The 18,383-nt window shown below is 36.5% G+C and overlaps 1 protein-coding gene across 2 annotated transcripts in view; it reads left to right on the forward strand.

Moving 5' to 3' along the window:
- Nucleotides 1–18,383, forward strand: part of nbeaa (neurobeachin a) — a 150,273-nt gene that overhangs the window by 63,467 nt on the left and 68,423 nt on the right. For both annotated transcript variants that reach the window (XM_038278784.1, XM_038278785.1), the window contains exons 6-10: nucleotides 5,216–5,342; nucleotides 6,582–6,701; nucleotides 7,544–7,690; nucleotides 15,786–15,983; nucleotides 18,102–18,235. In XM_038278784.1, the coding sequence (XP_038134712.1) occupies nucleotides 5,216–5,342; nucleotides 6,582–6,701; nucleotides 7,544–7,690; nucleotides 15,786–15,983; nucleotides 18,102–18,235 (726 nt within the window). The remainder of the gene's footprint in view (nucleotides 1–5,215; nucleotides 5,343–6,581; nucleotides 6,702–7,543; nucleotides 7,691–15,785; nucleotides 15,984–18,101; nucleotides 18,236–18,383) is intronic.

The raw sequence follows: 18,383 nt of genomic DNA on the forward strand, positions 1-18,383 counted from the left end.
AACTGATTCATAAATCAAATAATGCAAAAATAATACCACATCTGAATGAAGAGGCTGGGTTGACTTTCAATTCAGTTCAATTCAGTTTATTTATATAGCGCCAATTTGCAACACATGTCATCTCAAGGCACTTTACAGAGACAATACAACCAGATCATACAATCAGATTGATTCAAAGTTTTCTATCTAAGGAAATCCAATTGATTGCATTGACTCATTGGCTCAAAGGCAATCCTTCGCACAGAGCATGGTTGTAGTGACTGTAGAGAGGAAAACGCCTCCAGCAGAACCAGGCTCAGTGTGAGCTGCTATCTGCCGAGGGTGACTGGGGTTCAAGGAGATAGAAGCAGACATAGAAAAAGAAGCAGAGATACAAAAGGCAACAGTCCACCAGCTCTACAGGCGGCCCCATCCAGGAAACACAGCCAGAAAGACGACCTCACAGCCAGCTCCCATGTCAGAGAATGAAAAAGAGCACATGCATTTAGTCGCAGTCAGAGAAACAGGACTACACTGAAAAACAGGCAAAGTGCCAACATCTATAAACAAAGGTGTTGATGGTAGCAGCAAAGCTGATATTTCTCTCCAGGATAGAGTCACAGCCAATCAGAACAGACCAGATGAAGCTACTATGAGAAAAAGCAGAGAGAGCATAACGTTAGACATTGAACTACTGTAACAGATTCTGCAGAGTGGGAGAATAGAGATAGAATGAAGCAGCATGATGAAAAAGGGATCCCTATGTCCTCCAGAAGTCTAAACCTATAGCAGTATAAATATAGATAGCTCTGAATAACCTGAGCCACTCTAACTATAAGCTTTATCAAAAGGAGAGTTTTAAGCCTTTCATGTGTCCAGGTTGACAAAAAGATAGTTGGATTAAAGGAAGCTTCTGCACAAAGCAGAAAGTAAAGTCTGATACTTTCCACAACAATAATTAGTTGATTGATTTTAGCCCTGTTATTTCCTGTAATGTAAATCTTTTAAGCATGGCAGATGATGGAAGTATAATGTGCACACAATTAGTCTTTTTCATCCACAAAAGGTGAAAGAATTACTGAGAAGAGATATTGGCTACAAAATAAAAGACATGCATGACTAAAAACTGCGACTGTGATTTTCTTTAGCTTTGGATGTTAAGTTTAGCTTTTAGTTTAAGAATATACGTATGTGATGAATATTTTCTTAACTCGGTCATTAAAGCATTCTAACACTGTATTTCTAAAGGGAGGCAGGTATGAACTTGTAAACCATAATTTCTAAATACAATCTAAAAATGATTGCTGAAAAATTTAAATATAAAATAATAGGTTTATTATGTTTATATATTTTATAAGGTTTGACCTGAAACCTGTCAGAATCGTTTCACAGGTATTTACAAGGTTTTATAGTTAATTACATTTCATGGTGTTTGTATGAGCCATCTGGATTAATTAGTATTAAAAATACTTTAACGTCTCTCATTGAAAGGTCTCGACGGCTCAATGATGAAGCTGAATAAATTTTTTTGAAAAAAGAAAAACCTAAATTCAGATAACGTTTACTTTGTCTTGTTTGTTTAAAAAATTATATATTATTCAATAGTTACCAAAATATGATCATGCAACATTAGCACTTGTTTCTTTTTGCAATTTGCTTAATTATAAATTATGCAAACACATTTTACCTCCTTCCTTCTATGCAGGAAACAACATGAAACAACTGTAGTGTTTTTCAATATTTAGATATTTGTCAATATTGAGTCAATGTACAAAAAATGTTATCTTAAAGCTCTTTACAGAAATAAAACTGGGAAAAAAAAGAAAAATGTGTCATGGGGATAAAAATACAATTAAGAAAGATTTTTTTTTTTTTTTTGAATTTATACAACTTTTTAAAACCTTTTTATCTGGATCTGCTGCTTCATGGAACAATATTAAACTACTCTTTCTTTACAAAAGCAAAAGGTCTATTAAATTAAACATGCATCCTCACAGCGAACTCTTTGAATCTCCTTAGATTTTCTGCAAAATATTACAACAAAGATGTGTAAAATTGTAGAGTAGAAGGAAAAAAGTATTTTTCATGTTTGTTTTAATGATAAAAACTTTTATATTTTCTTACCACTTTGTTCTCCTCTTCAACAAAACTCTCAGTCATATTCATTGAAGTTAATATTTGAATTGGGACCAAATAGGATAAAGTTTAAAGAATATGAAATCCCTAGAAGATTCTCTGTAGACCTTATGGTAGATTTTTATAGTATGTTGTCCATTCATTTTTAAAATCATGAACATATTTGATGTACATTCAAATATTTATTGGATACATTTTTTAGTTCTCTACTAAAGCGTTTTAAAGATCCTATTGCCTGCTGTTTACATGATATATGTGGCTGATCATTTCAATTTCCGTATCGTATCTCGGGAATAATTTAATCACTACCTAATTCAGGTTTTGAGCTCTATGATGATGGATGTCCATATGGTTTAGTCAAAATAAAAACATGAAATGTATGAGATATTTGGCAAATTAAGATGAAATTATTTTGTTGCTGCTGCAGGATTTGTCTACTCTTTTCTATTGTGAAGTTAGGCTTCACAATGGAAAAGAATGGCCTTAACTTTCTTTGTATACAAGATGTGCAACAATATGGCTGAGCTTTTTCTCATTTATGAATAGTAGGTTATCTTAAAATGACTATTACAAATATAGAACTTTTTTCAGTGGTGATCAGGAGGATAATGAAATCATTATAAAAGCTAGGGTATTTATAAATATTTGTTATGAGCATTTTCTGTGCTTCTAGTCAACATATAGGTAGCTATCTCTAGTCTTGCAGGGGCAGCAGCCCCCAAAATTTCCAAGATAATGTGTTTAATTTAGCATCTGTTAAAGTTTGAACTTAATTAGATTATTTTTAAAAGAGCAATAAATTCAGCTCTGGTTTTGGGGATTGATCTCTCTATACAAGCTGAAAGAAGAGCTTTATTTTTCCACGTAATGTTAGACCTGAGGTGTTTTCACAATGTATGTATGTAATCCTACTTGCTAAAAGTAACCAAAAACCTTTATTCAAAGCATGATTTTGCATTTCTCAGTCATGCATGTTAAAAAATAAATAATGAAAAAAAAACCTCTGAAGAGAGCTTTGGTTGAAGACAGCTAAATTGTAAAAACCTGAGTGAGAGAACAGAGTGACATAAACAGTGAGGTAAAAGGTAAATAGATTATTGATTTGGGGCAAAACTTTAAATGTCAAGACTCTCCATTATGAGCGTACAGTTTGTTGATTCCCTCTGTTTGCTGTGCACCTATGCACCCTGCTTGTCTTCCTGTTAGTGTTGTAAGAGCAAGCTGTAAGCTGGTTTAAAGCGACATTACTTTTTACCTCTTATTTAATTTAACCCCTTTTTCGATGTGATGCTAACTAGCAGCCTCCTTATTCACCTTTGCCCTGATCCCCACTCAGAAAAGTTAGTCATTAACACCAACAAACGAATTAAAACGAAGCAGGACGTAATCTCCTGAAGGAAGGATACTATCACAGAGATGAGCTCTAATCATGTAAAGCGTTAGGATGTAATCCTGTTACCTTAGTAACCGTTTGTCAGGTTGTCATGGCAAAAACGGGCGAGAGAGGGAGGTTGTCGTCCTCTGTTCTGGCCCAGGTCTTATCATCCTCCCCCAGATGCAGCTGCTTTCTTGAGCAGCGTGTTTGACAGTAGCCCATGCAGCTGCGTGACGGCCACGATAACGCACATTTACGCGCTCCTAATGCACACCAAGGATTCGCTCAAGAGGGATTTATATCTGCTCTCCGGATTTGCAGCATGTGTGATCCTTCTGGGCCTATTTTAGGACAGAAATGTGTCTTAGCTGTGAAACTGTGCCGTGCGTGGATGTAATGAGAGTGGGAAGATAAATATTATGAGGGATAAATAAAAGGAAAAAAGGATTAGTAATATTCTTTAAAATTGTGTAGTCTATGGTCCTTGGGGTTCCTGGAAATAAAAAAAATTGGTCTTAATTCACTGGCTTGAAAAATTAAGTGGCTGTTCTCTTTCCAAATTCAGACCAACATTCATATGAAATAAATATAAAATAAATAAAGGCCATCCTAAACTAAAATACTGATTGTGCCACTCCTGTGGCAGTAACAGACATGAAGCAGATTTCTTTGTCAGTTCTCATATGAAACCATTTCTAAATAAACTGAAACTATTAGATGTTTTCATTCATGGTCTTTCACCCATCGCAGAAACCTCTAGTCCTTGGTTATCTGGGCATTTTTTTCCTCAAACAGACATGTTCGGTGGAGTTATTAAATATATAAATCAATACTTACACAGTGATCATTCTCCTTCGCAGCTTTTATTCTTTAAACTGTTCATTCACAACCTGCTCTTTGATGTTTTATCCATTTAAGTTATTTACAATAACTGGAATTTTTCTGTTACATTGCTGTGGAGAAGTTTTGAACCTCTTTTGCTTTCTGACGGGTCTTCATTCAGCCACACTCGTAGTTCTGCAGTATTTTTCATGGAAACCCCAGAATACACTCTTGGAGTAACTTTGGTAGGCAGGGTGTTTCTAGATATGATGGTCACAGTTTGATGTCTTCATTCCTGGATAACGGCTCCAGTTGCAGTCCCAAAATCTTCTTTGAATCCTCCTTTAAACTGATGGGAAAGTTTACATACCCTTCCATTGAAGACAGAAAAATAATCAGCTCAAACTAATAAATAAAAACATATAAAATGGAAATCATGGTGTATATACTTATATATATATGTATATGTCTCTCTCTATATAATATATTATAATATAATAATACATGTATATGTCTATATATGTATGCATATGTCTATATATATGTATGTGTGTATATATGTATGTATATGTGTATATGTATGTATATGTTATATGTATGTATATATGTATACGTATATATGTATGTGTATATGTATATATACACGTGTATATATGTGTATATGTATATATTTGTATGTGTTTATATATATATATATATATATAAGAAAAAGAAAAAAATTGATTTCTTCTTGGCCTTGTGTTTGCTGCCTAAAATATTTATTGTAAATGCTCTTATATTTATTCATTTAATTGTAGTTTTATGTAAAAAGTAAATAAACCAAAGACATTTCAGGATTGGTCATATTTGTTGATATTAAACTAATTTATTTTATAGAAACTATTCTTTCTTGTTCTTCCTCAGTTTTCGCACGAGTAAAGGGATCGGTTACTCTGCTCACTTTGTGGGAAACTGCCTTATTGTGACATCTTTGAAGTCCAAAGGAAAAGGCTTCCAGCACTGTGTAAAATACGACTTCCAACCACGTAAGGTAAGATAACCCGCAGTCTAGAATTCTTAAGCCGCTGATTCAAATAGACGGAGTGTTCTGCTGCTCTCTCCTTCTTATATCGCTCGGTGCACCGAATATTGATGAGCCTCGATAAGGTCTGTCAATTAAGGCCCCCTCTGCCGTTTCGTCAGCAGTTTGCTGCTGTCCTAAACAAAAACACCCACACAAGTCCTTGCGTGTGCCCGTAAACAAACGCACATTCGGTTGATGAGATGGCCTTCTGCAGTATTTGCTGACCCAGTGGAATTCTGGCACAGCCTAACAAAGTTCCCTGTGGTTTCATCTGATCAATTTGTATGTCACCCTCATTTGTCTGGTTAGTGTGTGGGTTAATGTTCATGTTTAAGTGTGCGCTGGAGAAGTGAACGATTACCTCCCTCATGATTGCTAAACCTCACAGAAATTTACATTTTCTTCCTGAAAGATTTTTAAGTATGGGATTCATTTTTAACAGGCACTCATAGGCAGCCTTACTTTGAGAGGTTTCCTCCTGCTGAAAAGACAGAAACGAGTACAATGAATAATGAGGTTTTTACATTTTACATATTCTGAAAAAGTCAGATGTTTTATGTTGGTATTTTCCAGGTCTAGGTAAGTACGGAAAAAGACAATGGAGTATGGGAAGTTTGCATTATCAAACTTTAACTGGTTGTCCCTCCTTCTGACTTCCTTTATTCCAGTATCTTGTTTTTCGGATTTTATACATAAATTCTGAACATTGTAAGCCAATGCTTAATTTCAGTGTTTAATTAGAAATTATCAAAAAAATTGTAGGGAAGTACCGATTAATCGTTTGGCCAATAGATTGCCTTAGAATTCCTTAATTTTGTTAGATTGGTGATTGGCCGATACTAAGATTTAAAACCAATCTTTTCCACCAATCACATCTACGTCTGCAAAGGTCTGAAAATCTCCCACTTTATTTTATTGTTCCACAGGGACTAATTAATTTATCTCTATCAGTAATATAAGGTTAAAATATTAAAGGTAACTTATGATCTTATAAGAACTTATGGTACCAGTTATTTTTAATAAAATCTGTATCGGTCAAAATCTGAATCGGCATGTTAGACTTTTTAAAAATCGCAAATCTGATCTGGCCAGATTTTTTAAGGGAAGTGGTTTGATATAGCTAAATTATGACCATAATATTGATATACTGTACAGATTGAGCTAATTGATGTTGTTTTCATGTTTTTTTTTGTGTGTTTTTTTTAGTGGTACATGATCAGCATCGTCCACATCTATAACCGCTGGAGAAACTCAGAGATCCGCTGCTACGTCAACGGTCAGCTGGTCTCCTATGGCGACATGGCATGGCACGTCAACACCAATGATGTAAGGATGTTATCGATGCTGTCTTTAATAATAAACAACTTATTATGGAACAAGGGTTCACAGGACCAGTTTTTTTTTAAATGGCTTCTAGAGATTTCTTTTTTTCGTAATTCATCTTTGGCTACCTAACAAGTGCTTCTGATAAAGCTTTGGAATCGAGTATTGCTTTGGCTTTGCTTCAAGCTTTTCCTCATGTTGCGATCTTGGCAAACATATAAGGTGTGCCCTCTGCATTTGCCAGCTGCAGCAGACTTGCCCTTGGGCTCTTTTCCAGCACAACTCGCCCAACTTCCAACTTTTCCATTTATCCAGGGACAGGTAGCCTGACCTCACAGCATCATGTCATGCTTACTTCCTCATAGGTTCTCTACTTTTTGCTGCAGTTACAGTAGGGCTGGAGATTACACATTTACCTGGCCTTGAGGCAAGGTGTTTTATCTTGTGCAGCTCATCAGAAAAAAAGAAACCAGAGGTGAAAGAACAGGTCTCAAAATGCACCGATCTTATCACAGTTTGTTTTCTCTTGAAGGCTGGAGATAAAATGTTTGTCATCATTTTTAAACAGCAGAGCTGGGCAGATCTGATTGTGATAAAGGATATTAAAGGGATGTAGCTGCTGAGAGGCGAGTGGACTTAAGGAACATATAGAAGGTGTTAGTGAAGTTGGAGGAGAAGAAAATAGAAGCCAGCAGTCGTTAAAGATTCTCCTGCTTTCCTCTGTCCACAAAAGGCTTTTTATCCCTTTGAACAGAGGCTAAAAGTTAAAAACATAGAAGGATTAAAGATAATACTTAATGTTATGAAATAACATTCTGAATTAATGATTATTCTTTGTTTTTCAGAGCTATGACAAGTGTTTTCTGGGTTCATCAGAGACGGCGGATGCAAACCGAGTCTTCTGTGGTCAGCTTGGAGCCATTTATGTTTTCAGTGAAGCTCTCAATCCTGCACAGATATTTGCCATCCATCAGCTCGGTCCGGGATACAAGGTACATTTCTATAACAGATCGCATCTCCACCTCTGGATTCTTTTCTTAGATTTAAACTGAATTGATGTGAGGCACATTTGGCATTTTTTTTTGTTTAATTATCTTGATGTTGCTGTTACCCTGCTGACATTGGATCTGATGGTACTGCTGGGGATCATTGTGCATCTTAATTTGTTTTATTAAAATTAGAATTATTGCTAGTACTGGGAAAGTCATGAAAAAGATACGTGATATGGGGGCAGAGTAGGAAACCCCAGGTTTTCTTTCAAATCCAAGGACTCTAAATCATTCAGGTAATTAACCTGGCCAGTATTAATAAAATGTTTTTTTTAGATTATATTGCTTCATCTCCAGGACACATTGACTTTTTTGTATTAATTAATTTTTACTTTATTTCTATTTATAAAATCTTAAAAGCGTAATGAAAAAGGTTATTTCTGATGAGAACTAAGTGAGGACCCTTTTTTGGCCTAAATCACACACGAGTATCCCATTAGTTAAACATGATTAGAAATTCATTACTCTACATTTTGAAGGAGGTTTTTCCAATTGTAGAAGCTTATCAGTGTAATGAGGGATTTAAGGAGCTCTCAGAAGAATTTTAAATCAGCCGTTGCACTGTTCCAAAAAAAAAAAATGGCTGATGGCACCAGGATTAAGTCAGCTGAAGGAAATACATTCAGCACATTGAGTTAAATTGTTACGTTTTAGTGCAAAAAAATTGCTTTGATAAAAAATTGTTATAAACAATCATTGATTTTATTTTATTTAATTTTTTTCAATATTTTATGACTTTTGACATGAGTGCAAATGTGAATTTTTAAAGATTATCATGAAAAATGCGACTCTTGTATGAAGAGCACCAAGAGCTTTAAAAATCACATCCCAGGCCTTTTTGGCCCTGCTGTCAGTGAAAGATGAGAGATCTCACCAGCTGTCTTCCTCTGGTTTTGGCAGACTGGCCTCAAGCTGCTTGCAGCTTTTTCATGAAGGTGTCCAGACCTGTCAAAAGTTCTGCACCATGAGACTGCATCAGTATGAAGCTGCCGGATATACAGCCATTGCATTATTTCCCAATTTGGCTGATTCCTATTGAATAGGAAGTTTGACTCCATCCTTCCGTTAAATGTACATACAGTTTACATCTTTAAAAGAAAAACATGTATGTATAAAAACCACAGGTGTTGGTATGGTTTTATTACTATTTTAACAAGGCTTTAATGTTTATAGATAATGGTGCAAAAGGTTTGGCTGGAGGCCCCTAACATAAAGCCAAGCCCAAATGAAAATGTAACTTTTTTATAAGCATTGCTTAACAAGCAAACACTAACATGTAAAAACATTATGTCATACTGAATAGGACTGGATATTTTTGTCAAAGTCCTGAATCGATTCGATTTTGATTCATACAGTTCTAAATCGATTAATTTCGATTCGATCTGTTTTTACAATAATGAAAGTGGTTCAACTGTGTTTCAAAATACTCATACCCTGTCATATTAAACACCAAGTGCAAACTTTTAAATCAGACGGTTTAAACTTGAGATATGAACAAAACTGTCTTAGAAGTGCACACTTTTTTGTGAAAGTGAAAAAGTGAAGCCTCACTCAAGCAGGCAGACGTGACACAGCAGGGACACAGCATCATGCATGAACTGCATTATCATCACTGCACAAACCATATTTGCAGCTTTGTAACAACTACAGGTTGTTTGCTGGTCAGCCCCCATTTTTTAATGTCTTCAGTCAAACTATTGGCTATATTTGCAGCTGTCTGGCTTGAAGTCATCTTTCCTGCTCATTTGAATGTGAACCTCACGCGTGTCACTATAACACTAATCGATCTCATTCACTAGACATCGATTTTGCAAAAATGTAAAGGAACTGATCCAAAATCGATTAAATCTGTTTTTTTTACCCAGCCCTAATACTGAAGCATATCTTTTTTCAACATCTTGCAAAAGGAATTGCTGCTGTTCATTTTAAATGCCAGTTTGTAGTTTTACATGGTAACTGAGCTCTACAGCAAGACCATTAGGTCAGATTTATTTCACAACTAGCAACTGAACAAAGTCAAAAGTGGCTTTGACCAGACGGTGAACTCACACTGGTGAGGGAGTGTAAAGCAGGGGCTAACATTATCTCTGGTGAAACGTGCAGACTCGGCACATTTGATATGCTGCTGATGGGGGTGTCTCCTTGACTCACCTCTACCAGACCTGAATTGTGACGGCACTGTTTTTTTTTTTTTTTTTTATCCAATAAGAAACCCAAAGAAACTGAAAAGTACTGATTTCATGTATGTTTTTTAATACATCAGTTCGTTATTATACATTTAATATCAGAGGTTGGTAGTAATTAGTCACTTTACTTGAGTAACACATTGAAAAAAATTTACTTTTAGGAGAAGGTTTACTCATCTGTACTTGTTACTTTTACTTGAGTAATATTATTATAAAGTATTGCTACTCCTACTTGAGTAACATCTCTGATTACTCTGTCCTCAGTGAGTAATTGGAACTTTTCTAAAATCAGGTAAACGGGTAGTACACAGTAGATATTAACAGTGGAAGTTCATTACCTTGCCCTAACATATATAAAGTTCTCATAGTAAGGATTGGTTTTCTAAGTTTTATATAGAAAAATAATATTGATAAAGGTATTTCCTCTGCATGAATTTGTACTTTTATATTCATGACATTTATTTGTATTCTTTAGGCATTTGAGTCTTTAAAATGCCAGAATTTGCATATAAAGTCTGTCTGTCAGCATCATTTATAAACATTAAATCTGGTGTTGTTACCCAACTCAGTACTCAAGTAACTACCAAATACTTTTTTTTACTTTTACTTCAGTAAAAAATGTTAAAGTAGTGCCATTCTTACTTAAATACTGTTCTTTCAGTACTCTATCCACCTCTGTTCAATATATTTATTAGATGAAAAAAATGGGTTACTCTAGGTAACTCCATGGCTTATGTCTAGGACTTAGCTTTGACATTGGTGTATTTTATTGCTTTTATAATGCTTAAAATTTGGATTTTGGTCTGCTTTGACTTTTTAAATGTTATGACTTTTGATTTCAGTTACACTTGTTTTATGGAAATGTATGTTTGGCCAAAGTAAACTAATAAGAATCATCTGATGATGATTTATTGAAAGGATGCACTGATCTGTTTGACTTACAGATTCTACAAATAAGTAGAACATAGAAGCTCTCAGTCATATAAGGATTTTAAGCCTTATTTCTCCATTTAATCCAGCAGAGTAAGAGTAGGATATTTTATAGACTGGACATCTCATATTCTCCTCCTAATGATTACATGCTCTTACACATTTTTTATTTTTTTTTTAGCCCATGAATTCTGATTTTGCACTCTGTCACAGCCCACGGCTTCCTGAGGCTGATCAGTTAGATGATTGCCTCTGTATGGTGCAGAATGGCCTTCTCTGATGCCCAGAAGAGACCATTAAATAGCTTGGTTGGTTGTAAGATGCTGAGCCTCCATGCTGGTGCTGTAATGATAAGTGTGATTTTTTTTCTTTCCACTGGGTTCAAGGATGATGCCACTGAGACTCAGTTTGTCGCCTGGTTTTCTTTCTTAATGGGAACGTAGGTCTCTTCTTGTCATCTTTGTGCCCTGTAGATATTGTCTGTTTATGACTAGAGTTTTTTCTGTTATTGCTTAGTCCATATTCAGGAGAACTTGATCTTCAAATTACAGCATGTAACCCTTGCAGCTGTGCTGTCTGTATTTTTGTGGCCTCAGCCGTTGTCAGTGTTACTGCTCAATAATGAGCAGCTAGATGTACAGTTTGCTCTACTGAACGAGCCTTCAGCACGGCGAGGATGACCGTGGTCTGCGCTTTTCTGGCAGGTTATGATGGCCGACACACTGTGTTGCATTGAAATGTCTGCGTGTGCAGTTTAGCGACTCCATGCTCCACTAATGACACAAGAAAATGGAGCATAACATCTTGTTTTCCTGTGTGGGCTATAGCTGAAGGAAAGCTCCTAAGCTTCTCTCTTTCTCTCTATGTTTATAAAAAAAAATGGTGTGTGGGTTTGTTTGGTTTCTGTGCTCTCTCTCATGTGCTGCTGAAAGCTCTGCTGGTTGCTGTCTTCATAGAAGATCCAGATGTCTTTGTTGTAAAGCTGCTCCAGCAATCTGGCTACTGCAAAATTATTGAGGCCTTCAAGTCTACCTGTTTATGTGTATTTTTTTTTTTTTAACTTTGTGTAAGTTTTGATGTTAAGCTGCTCACTGTAGCCTCATGCCCTGGCTGATCTGGTGGGTTTCTCAGTCTTTGGGGGGTTGAGGGTGGGCCCACATCGCTTGGATGGTCCAACCCATGGAGGCGGCCTCTCTCGGGGTTTCCCAGTGGGTGTCTTTCGAGATCTGTGTTTTTTTTTTTTCTATGCTTCTTGTATCATATTTTTTGTGTCTTTGCTAATTAAGTCTTTGTTTTCTCCAATGTTTGATGTGATGTTCATATCTCCCCTTAATATGCAAAATATCAGACTGACCCAGAGACATAGCTCTGATAAACCTGCTGCTACACACCGGCGCCGCAATGTTAGATTTTATTGAGTAGAAAAAATAAAACAATAGTTACACTATTTAACAGTCAGTGTATGGCCCAATTTCAGTGTAATTTTTACAACTTTTAGTGTAACCAGTGTTTATGCTGAAATGCTCTGGACAGAGCCCTGGGAAGGGGGCTCTGTCTGGGCAAAGGGCCGCTACACTCGTCTATTAGCGTGGGGGCTTGAATTTCAGCAAAGCAGTGAGAAATGTAAGCGTAGTGGCCTGTTGTGCTGAAATACACTGGTGAGGACCATGCAGTTAGGATTCTGTTTTCAGGTTTATTTTTGTTGACCAAACTCGCAGGTGATGTGCCTTAAATTCTGTTACGATTTTAAGTTGCATTCAGATGCTGAATGGAGCTGTTTTACTTTCCATGTCATGACTTACTGAAGAGCAGACCTTTAAACTGAGTGTACGCATTGTAACTCTGGCTCCTTCATTTGAACTTCAGCTCATGATGTATTGTGAAAAGGGAGTTTTTCCTCTCCACTGTCGCTACAAGCATGCTTAGTGTGAGGGATTGCATCCGAGTCAATGAGTCGATGCAACCAACTGGTTTTCCTTTGATAGAAAACTTTAAATCAATTTGACTGTATGATCTGGTGAACTGGAAAGTGCCTTGAGATGACATGTCTAGTGAATTGGCGCTATATAATTAAACTGAATTGAATTGAATTGAAATGATTTAGGTTCATTTTTACAATATTTTACAGGAAGGCTTATTCTCTTTCCATTCAAATTAAGCTCTGTTGTATGAACAAAAAAATCATTTTCAATGAATACTTTCCTGCTTCTCCTTTCGATCTTTTTCCCCTCACCAACAGCAGTGTGCAGTATTAAATTATTCAGAAATTGGAGTTGACGTGATGCAATTCTTAGTGACATCTGTTGAGTCTACATATATTTATCGAAGCAGTCATTTGGAGAAAGTCCAGATAATTTCCTAGCTGACTTGTACATTTCAGTCATATGCTGGAAAGCCTATTTACAGCTTTTGGCCTATATTCTGCACACAGCGTGGAGAGGCAAACTGAACTAAGTGGATCAGACGTTTGTGTGTGTGTGTTTTGATATCAACTCTGTGTCATAGCTGCAGCTGTCAGGTGCATAAAAAGGTGGCAGTTGTCACATTCGTTCCTCTGTGCGTTTAGGACACATATGTCTTTAATCTCAGCTCTGAAGAACTTCCCGTTTAGAAAAAAAAAGGCATTTCTCGCATGCGCCTCCTATCTACTTAAAGCCTCTGTGGCCTTCTTAAGCCTTTCAACACTCAGCAAAGCTCTTTTACACTTTCACCTACCTGTCTCACCAATTCGGTACGGTAGCGTAAATGCAGGCCTATTTTACAGTGCCACAGATGCACACGCTTCAGAAATGCTGCACTGCAAACTGGCTTACTCTGCAAAAATTTGCATCTTATTAAGTGTATTAATTTCCCATTCAAGCTATTCGGTATCTTTTTTTTTTTTTTGTGCAAAGGGGCCACTGACCTTCGAATTAAACCATAGAGCACTTTATTTGTTTATGTGATGGATTACCACTGCATATTTCTACTGCTTTATTAGCATAGCCTTGCAATAGAGATGCTGAAGTCACCTGGTACTAACTTTGGAATGTGCAGCAATCCGTCATTGCTTATATAAATGCTCCAAAGTAGTTGTAGGTGTATGGGTTTTAAATTTCCCTTGGATCAAGATAACTACATCACATCTTCTGCTGCTTAAGAACTGCTCAGGGCACATATCTTCACACTAGACCTCAGATGAAAGGTTTAGAAAAACATGGGCTTGTAGGTCTCTGAGTGGCTCTGGGCTTACCTGTGCAGTCAGGCTGAGCGAGGCACCGAGAGACTCTGCCGCTTGAAGCTGGGAAGAGGAGCCTCTGCCTGGAGCTGCTGCCAAGGGTTGCAGTGTAACTAGTGAGCCTTTTTTTTTATCTATAGGCATTTATACTTGAAGAGACGCTTGTACTGCCAAAGGATACATGAACGTAAAGCCCTCTGCAAACGGATGTTAACCGAAATGTGCAAATGCAGAAATGGCTTCCTGTAAAATTATTCCATCCATCTTTTTCCTGTAGAGGGTTGACATTTGTATGCTTGAAACTATGAGTGTACACCATTCTGTTAAAATGTTTCTGTGGTATCAAAAGTTAAATCCTTTTCAAAAATTATTTTTCCATATTTAAAAGGACCTACGTTATGTCCCATTTTACCACATGGCTGATGAACCTATTTGATGAAAAAAAACTGCTTCGGTGAACAGGTTTTAACATCCAGGAACTAATGCTTTAGGGAAAGACTTTTTGATTTATTTCCATTTTCAGCTCCTCTTTATAACGACATCATAGCTTCAGTTAATGGGTGTGAAAAACATTAAAGTGATGGAAACCAGTAATTACATCTTCCTGCATGCTACTACTTAGTACAGTAATATCAGAAAAGTACCAAATGGTTAACATACCACTATCTTAAGTCAAAAATTATTCTTCCCCTCATTTCCCTGTTGGAATGACTTTTTTTCTGAATGTGTTATATTCATCTATCTATCTATCTATCTATCTGTCTGTCTGTCTGTCTGTCTGTCTGTCTGTCTGTCTGTCTGTCTGTCTGTCTGTCTGTCTGTCTGTCTGTCTGTCTGTCTGTCTGTCGTCTGTCTGTCTGTCCGTATGTACGTACATTTTAGAATACATTTTTCTGTGAAAAGAAATTCTTTGAAGTCATTATTTTGGTTTACAAAAATGTCCTCACCAAGCCAGAATCCAGATCTGTGGAAGGAGTTTAAGATTAGGGTGCTGGAAAGGAGGCCTTCCCCATTCAAAGACATTGGAGTTCATTACCAAATCCAACCCCATAAAAGGGGGAGAATGTTGGTATGATTATGGAAATAATAATAAATTTTATTATTATTATTTTTTTTTATAAAATGCAAATAAGAGTCAGAATAATTTATTTCTCTAAAGTTTTAATTAAATATACAGTATTAATTATAATAGACAAAATAAGCAGAGGGACATGCAGCAAATTCTATCCATTAGAGACATTCGTTTGAAGAGCTTGGTATGTTAGAAAAAAAGTTGATGGGTATGATTGTAAGATTGGATCTTGATAAAGGCTTTAAATCTTGGCGAGGTTAGAATAAACATAATTCAACATGCTGAGATTGGATTACAAATGTGTTGATCTTTTTGCGGGTGGTTGTCTTGACAGACTACAAAAAGATAAATCTGGATCCCTGAGTGCTTCTTTCCCACACAGGCGCTCCCCCGCTCTGCCTCTTATTCTGCACTAATTGAATTAGTGCCCGGGTTAGCACTGTGTTCATTAAGATAATGCTGTGTTGTTTACACGAGGCTCTGTCTGCAATTAAGCAGACTCCATTTTGGGTGTTGAACTTGTACACGCAAAAACACACTCGCTCTTATCTCGTCTCCTGACAACACATTCGTCTTCCTGAGTTGAGGTTCTTTTTTTTTTAATAGCCTCTCTTTCAATGTCCGTCTCTGCAGAGCACTTTCAAGTTCAAATCTGAGAGCGACATCCACCTGGCTGAGCACCACAAGCAGGTGTTGTACGACGGCAAGCTGGCCAGCTCCATCTCCTTCACCTACAACGCCAAGGCCACGGACGCCCAGCTTTGCCTGGAGTCATCGCCCAGGGAAAACCCCTCCATCTTTGTCCACTCACCGCACGCACTCATGCTCCAGGTCAGTTTACACTACGTCCTCTAGAAAACTCAAGCTACATCTACTTTGCTGGTTCATGAAATGCAAAACTGTATGAATAACGTAAAATAAACCAGTCGGTCTGATAATCAGGCAGCTCTGATGAGGGCTGACTCACAGCCACTTCAGGAGCAATTTTTAAAGCCTTGGTGTTTATTTTGCTCAACATATATAGGTTAGGTGGTTTCCTATAAAAAGAATATATTACATATTATGAATAGAAAACTAATTCCGCACAGTATGAATAGCATGCTGCGGAAAATCCCAGTGTCAATACGCCTAGTTTTATTCTTCCTTCTTTTACTTAGAGAGTGCAGAGCTGTGATTTTACTTTCTCATATTGTTATGAATCAGAATATTTCCTCCTGAGCACAAAAGGGAATAAAATTTATATAAAAATTGTAGAAAAGTGACAGTGTGGTTGGCTGTTAAAGAACTTCTTTTACAGATTGGGATTTTTTTTATTTTTATTTTTAGTTTTTGAAGCTTAGAAAGAGGAAAAAGAGGGAACACCAAGTTTGAGCTTCAGCCAACTTGAGCTTCTCTGTTTCTTTGTTCCTTTCTTTCTTCATTCATGTTTTAAGTAATTACAAAATAATATGATTTTATTATTATACACTACAAAAGAAAAAGAGCAGGAAGAAGATAATCTGATAACATTTGTCCCTGTCTGTACAAATATTTCTATTAGGAACCAATGAGGTACAAAAAAAGGTACACCAAATCATTTTCATAGAAGAAAATTGAATAAATAGAAAATACAAACAGAAATCATTGATTCATTACGTCTTTTTTCCTAAGAAGAAAAATAGTGGTGCAGGGTAACATTTTGAAAATTACATAGTTTATCACCTGCAACAAAAGTCCTTAAAGCATCCCCATTTAGGGCTTCACTGTAGATAATAACTATTTATCCTGATTAAAAATAAATTAATGCTAGTTTGGTTGAATATTAAATGAAGCATGAATCTGAACCTGATCTAACTGACTAAATGAAACCAATGTTATTAACCACTTAATATATATTTTTTTGTATATTTTCTCCACCTCAGTCTCCTACTAGTCTGAAATCATGACAGTGGTAACACTTTAGAGAGGCAATATAGTGTTTTCTAATGATGCTGCCACTTGTGGCCAAGCACAGAACTGCAGCACTCTGCTCCTTGTTCTGGTAGCTTCTGCTCATATTTGACAAGTTTTTGTTTTTTTGTTTTTTTTTTCTCTTACGTGGAGTTGCCATTCTTTTAGTGAGTTGAAAAGTCAAATTGTTTGCTAGTTCGGACCCATTTAACATGGAGGAGCTTTATGTCACATCCGCCGAGCAAATAAAGGAAAATAGGCTTATAAATGCATCGTCGTTGAACTACTGAGGTGTCACTCTACTTATCAAACAATGTTTTATTAGTAACTGTTCAAATAAAAAGCCTATTTTAAAGATATTTTTTTTTAGGAAAAACATACATAATGTATCTTAAAGCTCAATTTAGTTTCCAGTAGGGGTGGGTATTGCCAAAGAAGTCACGATTCGATTCGAATCACGATTCACAGGCCACGATGCGATTCTATCACGATGCATCACGATACTTGAATTATTGTGATGCATTGCAATATTTTCTCCTCCATGTTTTGTTTTTGAATGACTCGGCACAGTATCCCGTGGCCGGAAATGCTTGTGACACAAGGCAGCATGCGTCAACACATTTGCAGCGACATCTACTGGACTGAAAGTTGTATTACACTTGTTTTTGGCTGATGTTCGCCAACCATCCATGCAATTTTATTTATTCATTTTTTTAAATTAATAATCGATTCTTGGCATCAAGAATCGATGCAGTAGATCACGAAAATTAGAATCACGATGCATCATCATCACGATTATTTTGCACACCCCTAGTTTCCAGTACACTAACCAGTAAAACTGACCTAAATACTAAACTTAAAGATAGATTTTAAAAACCACTGGAGCATTTTTAGATTAATAAATATTATTTTTCATTACAGCTTTTTTTTTCTCTTTTAAGTCTGCATTACTATTTTGATTCTTTCAATTTTGATTTCATTTGCTTTATATAAATCTAACCAAGCTCTGTTCTTCAACAGGATGTGAAGGCCATTGTTACTCATTCCATCCACAGCGCAATCCACTCTATAGGAGGCATCCAGGTCCTGTTTCCGCTCTTTGCTCAGCTGGATTACAAGCAGCTCAATGACAGCAGTGTGGACACCACAGTCTGGTGAGTCATTAAGAAAGAAAAGGCAAAATGAGCCTTGTCTTGAATTGAATGCGACGTTATACAGCTGTGCTGGAGGCTACAAAACAAGTGTGGAATATTAGTATGAAAGGACAAAGCAAGAAACTCTTCCTCCTGCAGAGAGCTTTGA

This window comes from Cyprinodon tularosa, unplaced genomic scaffold (assembly GCF_016077235.1).
Source record: "Cyprinodon tularosa strain WSP-4 unplaced genomic scaffold, ASM1607723v1 ctg144, whole genome shotgun sequence".
Classification (NCBI taxonomy): domain Eukaryota; kingdom Metazoa; phylum Chordata; class Actinopteri; order Cyprinodontiformes; family Cyprinodontidae; genus Cyprinodon; species Cyprinodon tularosa.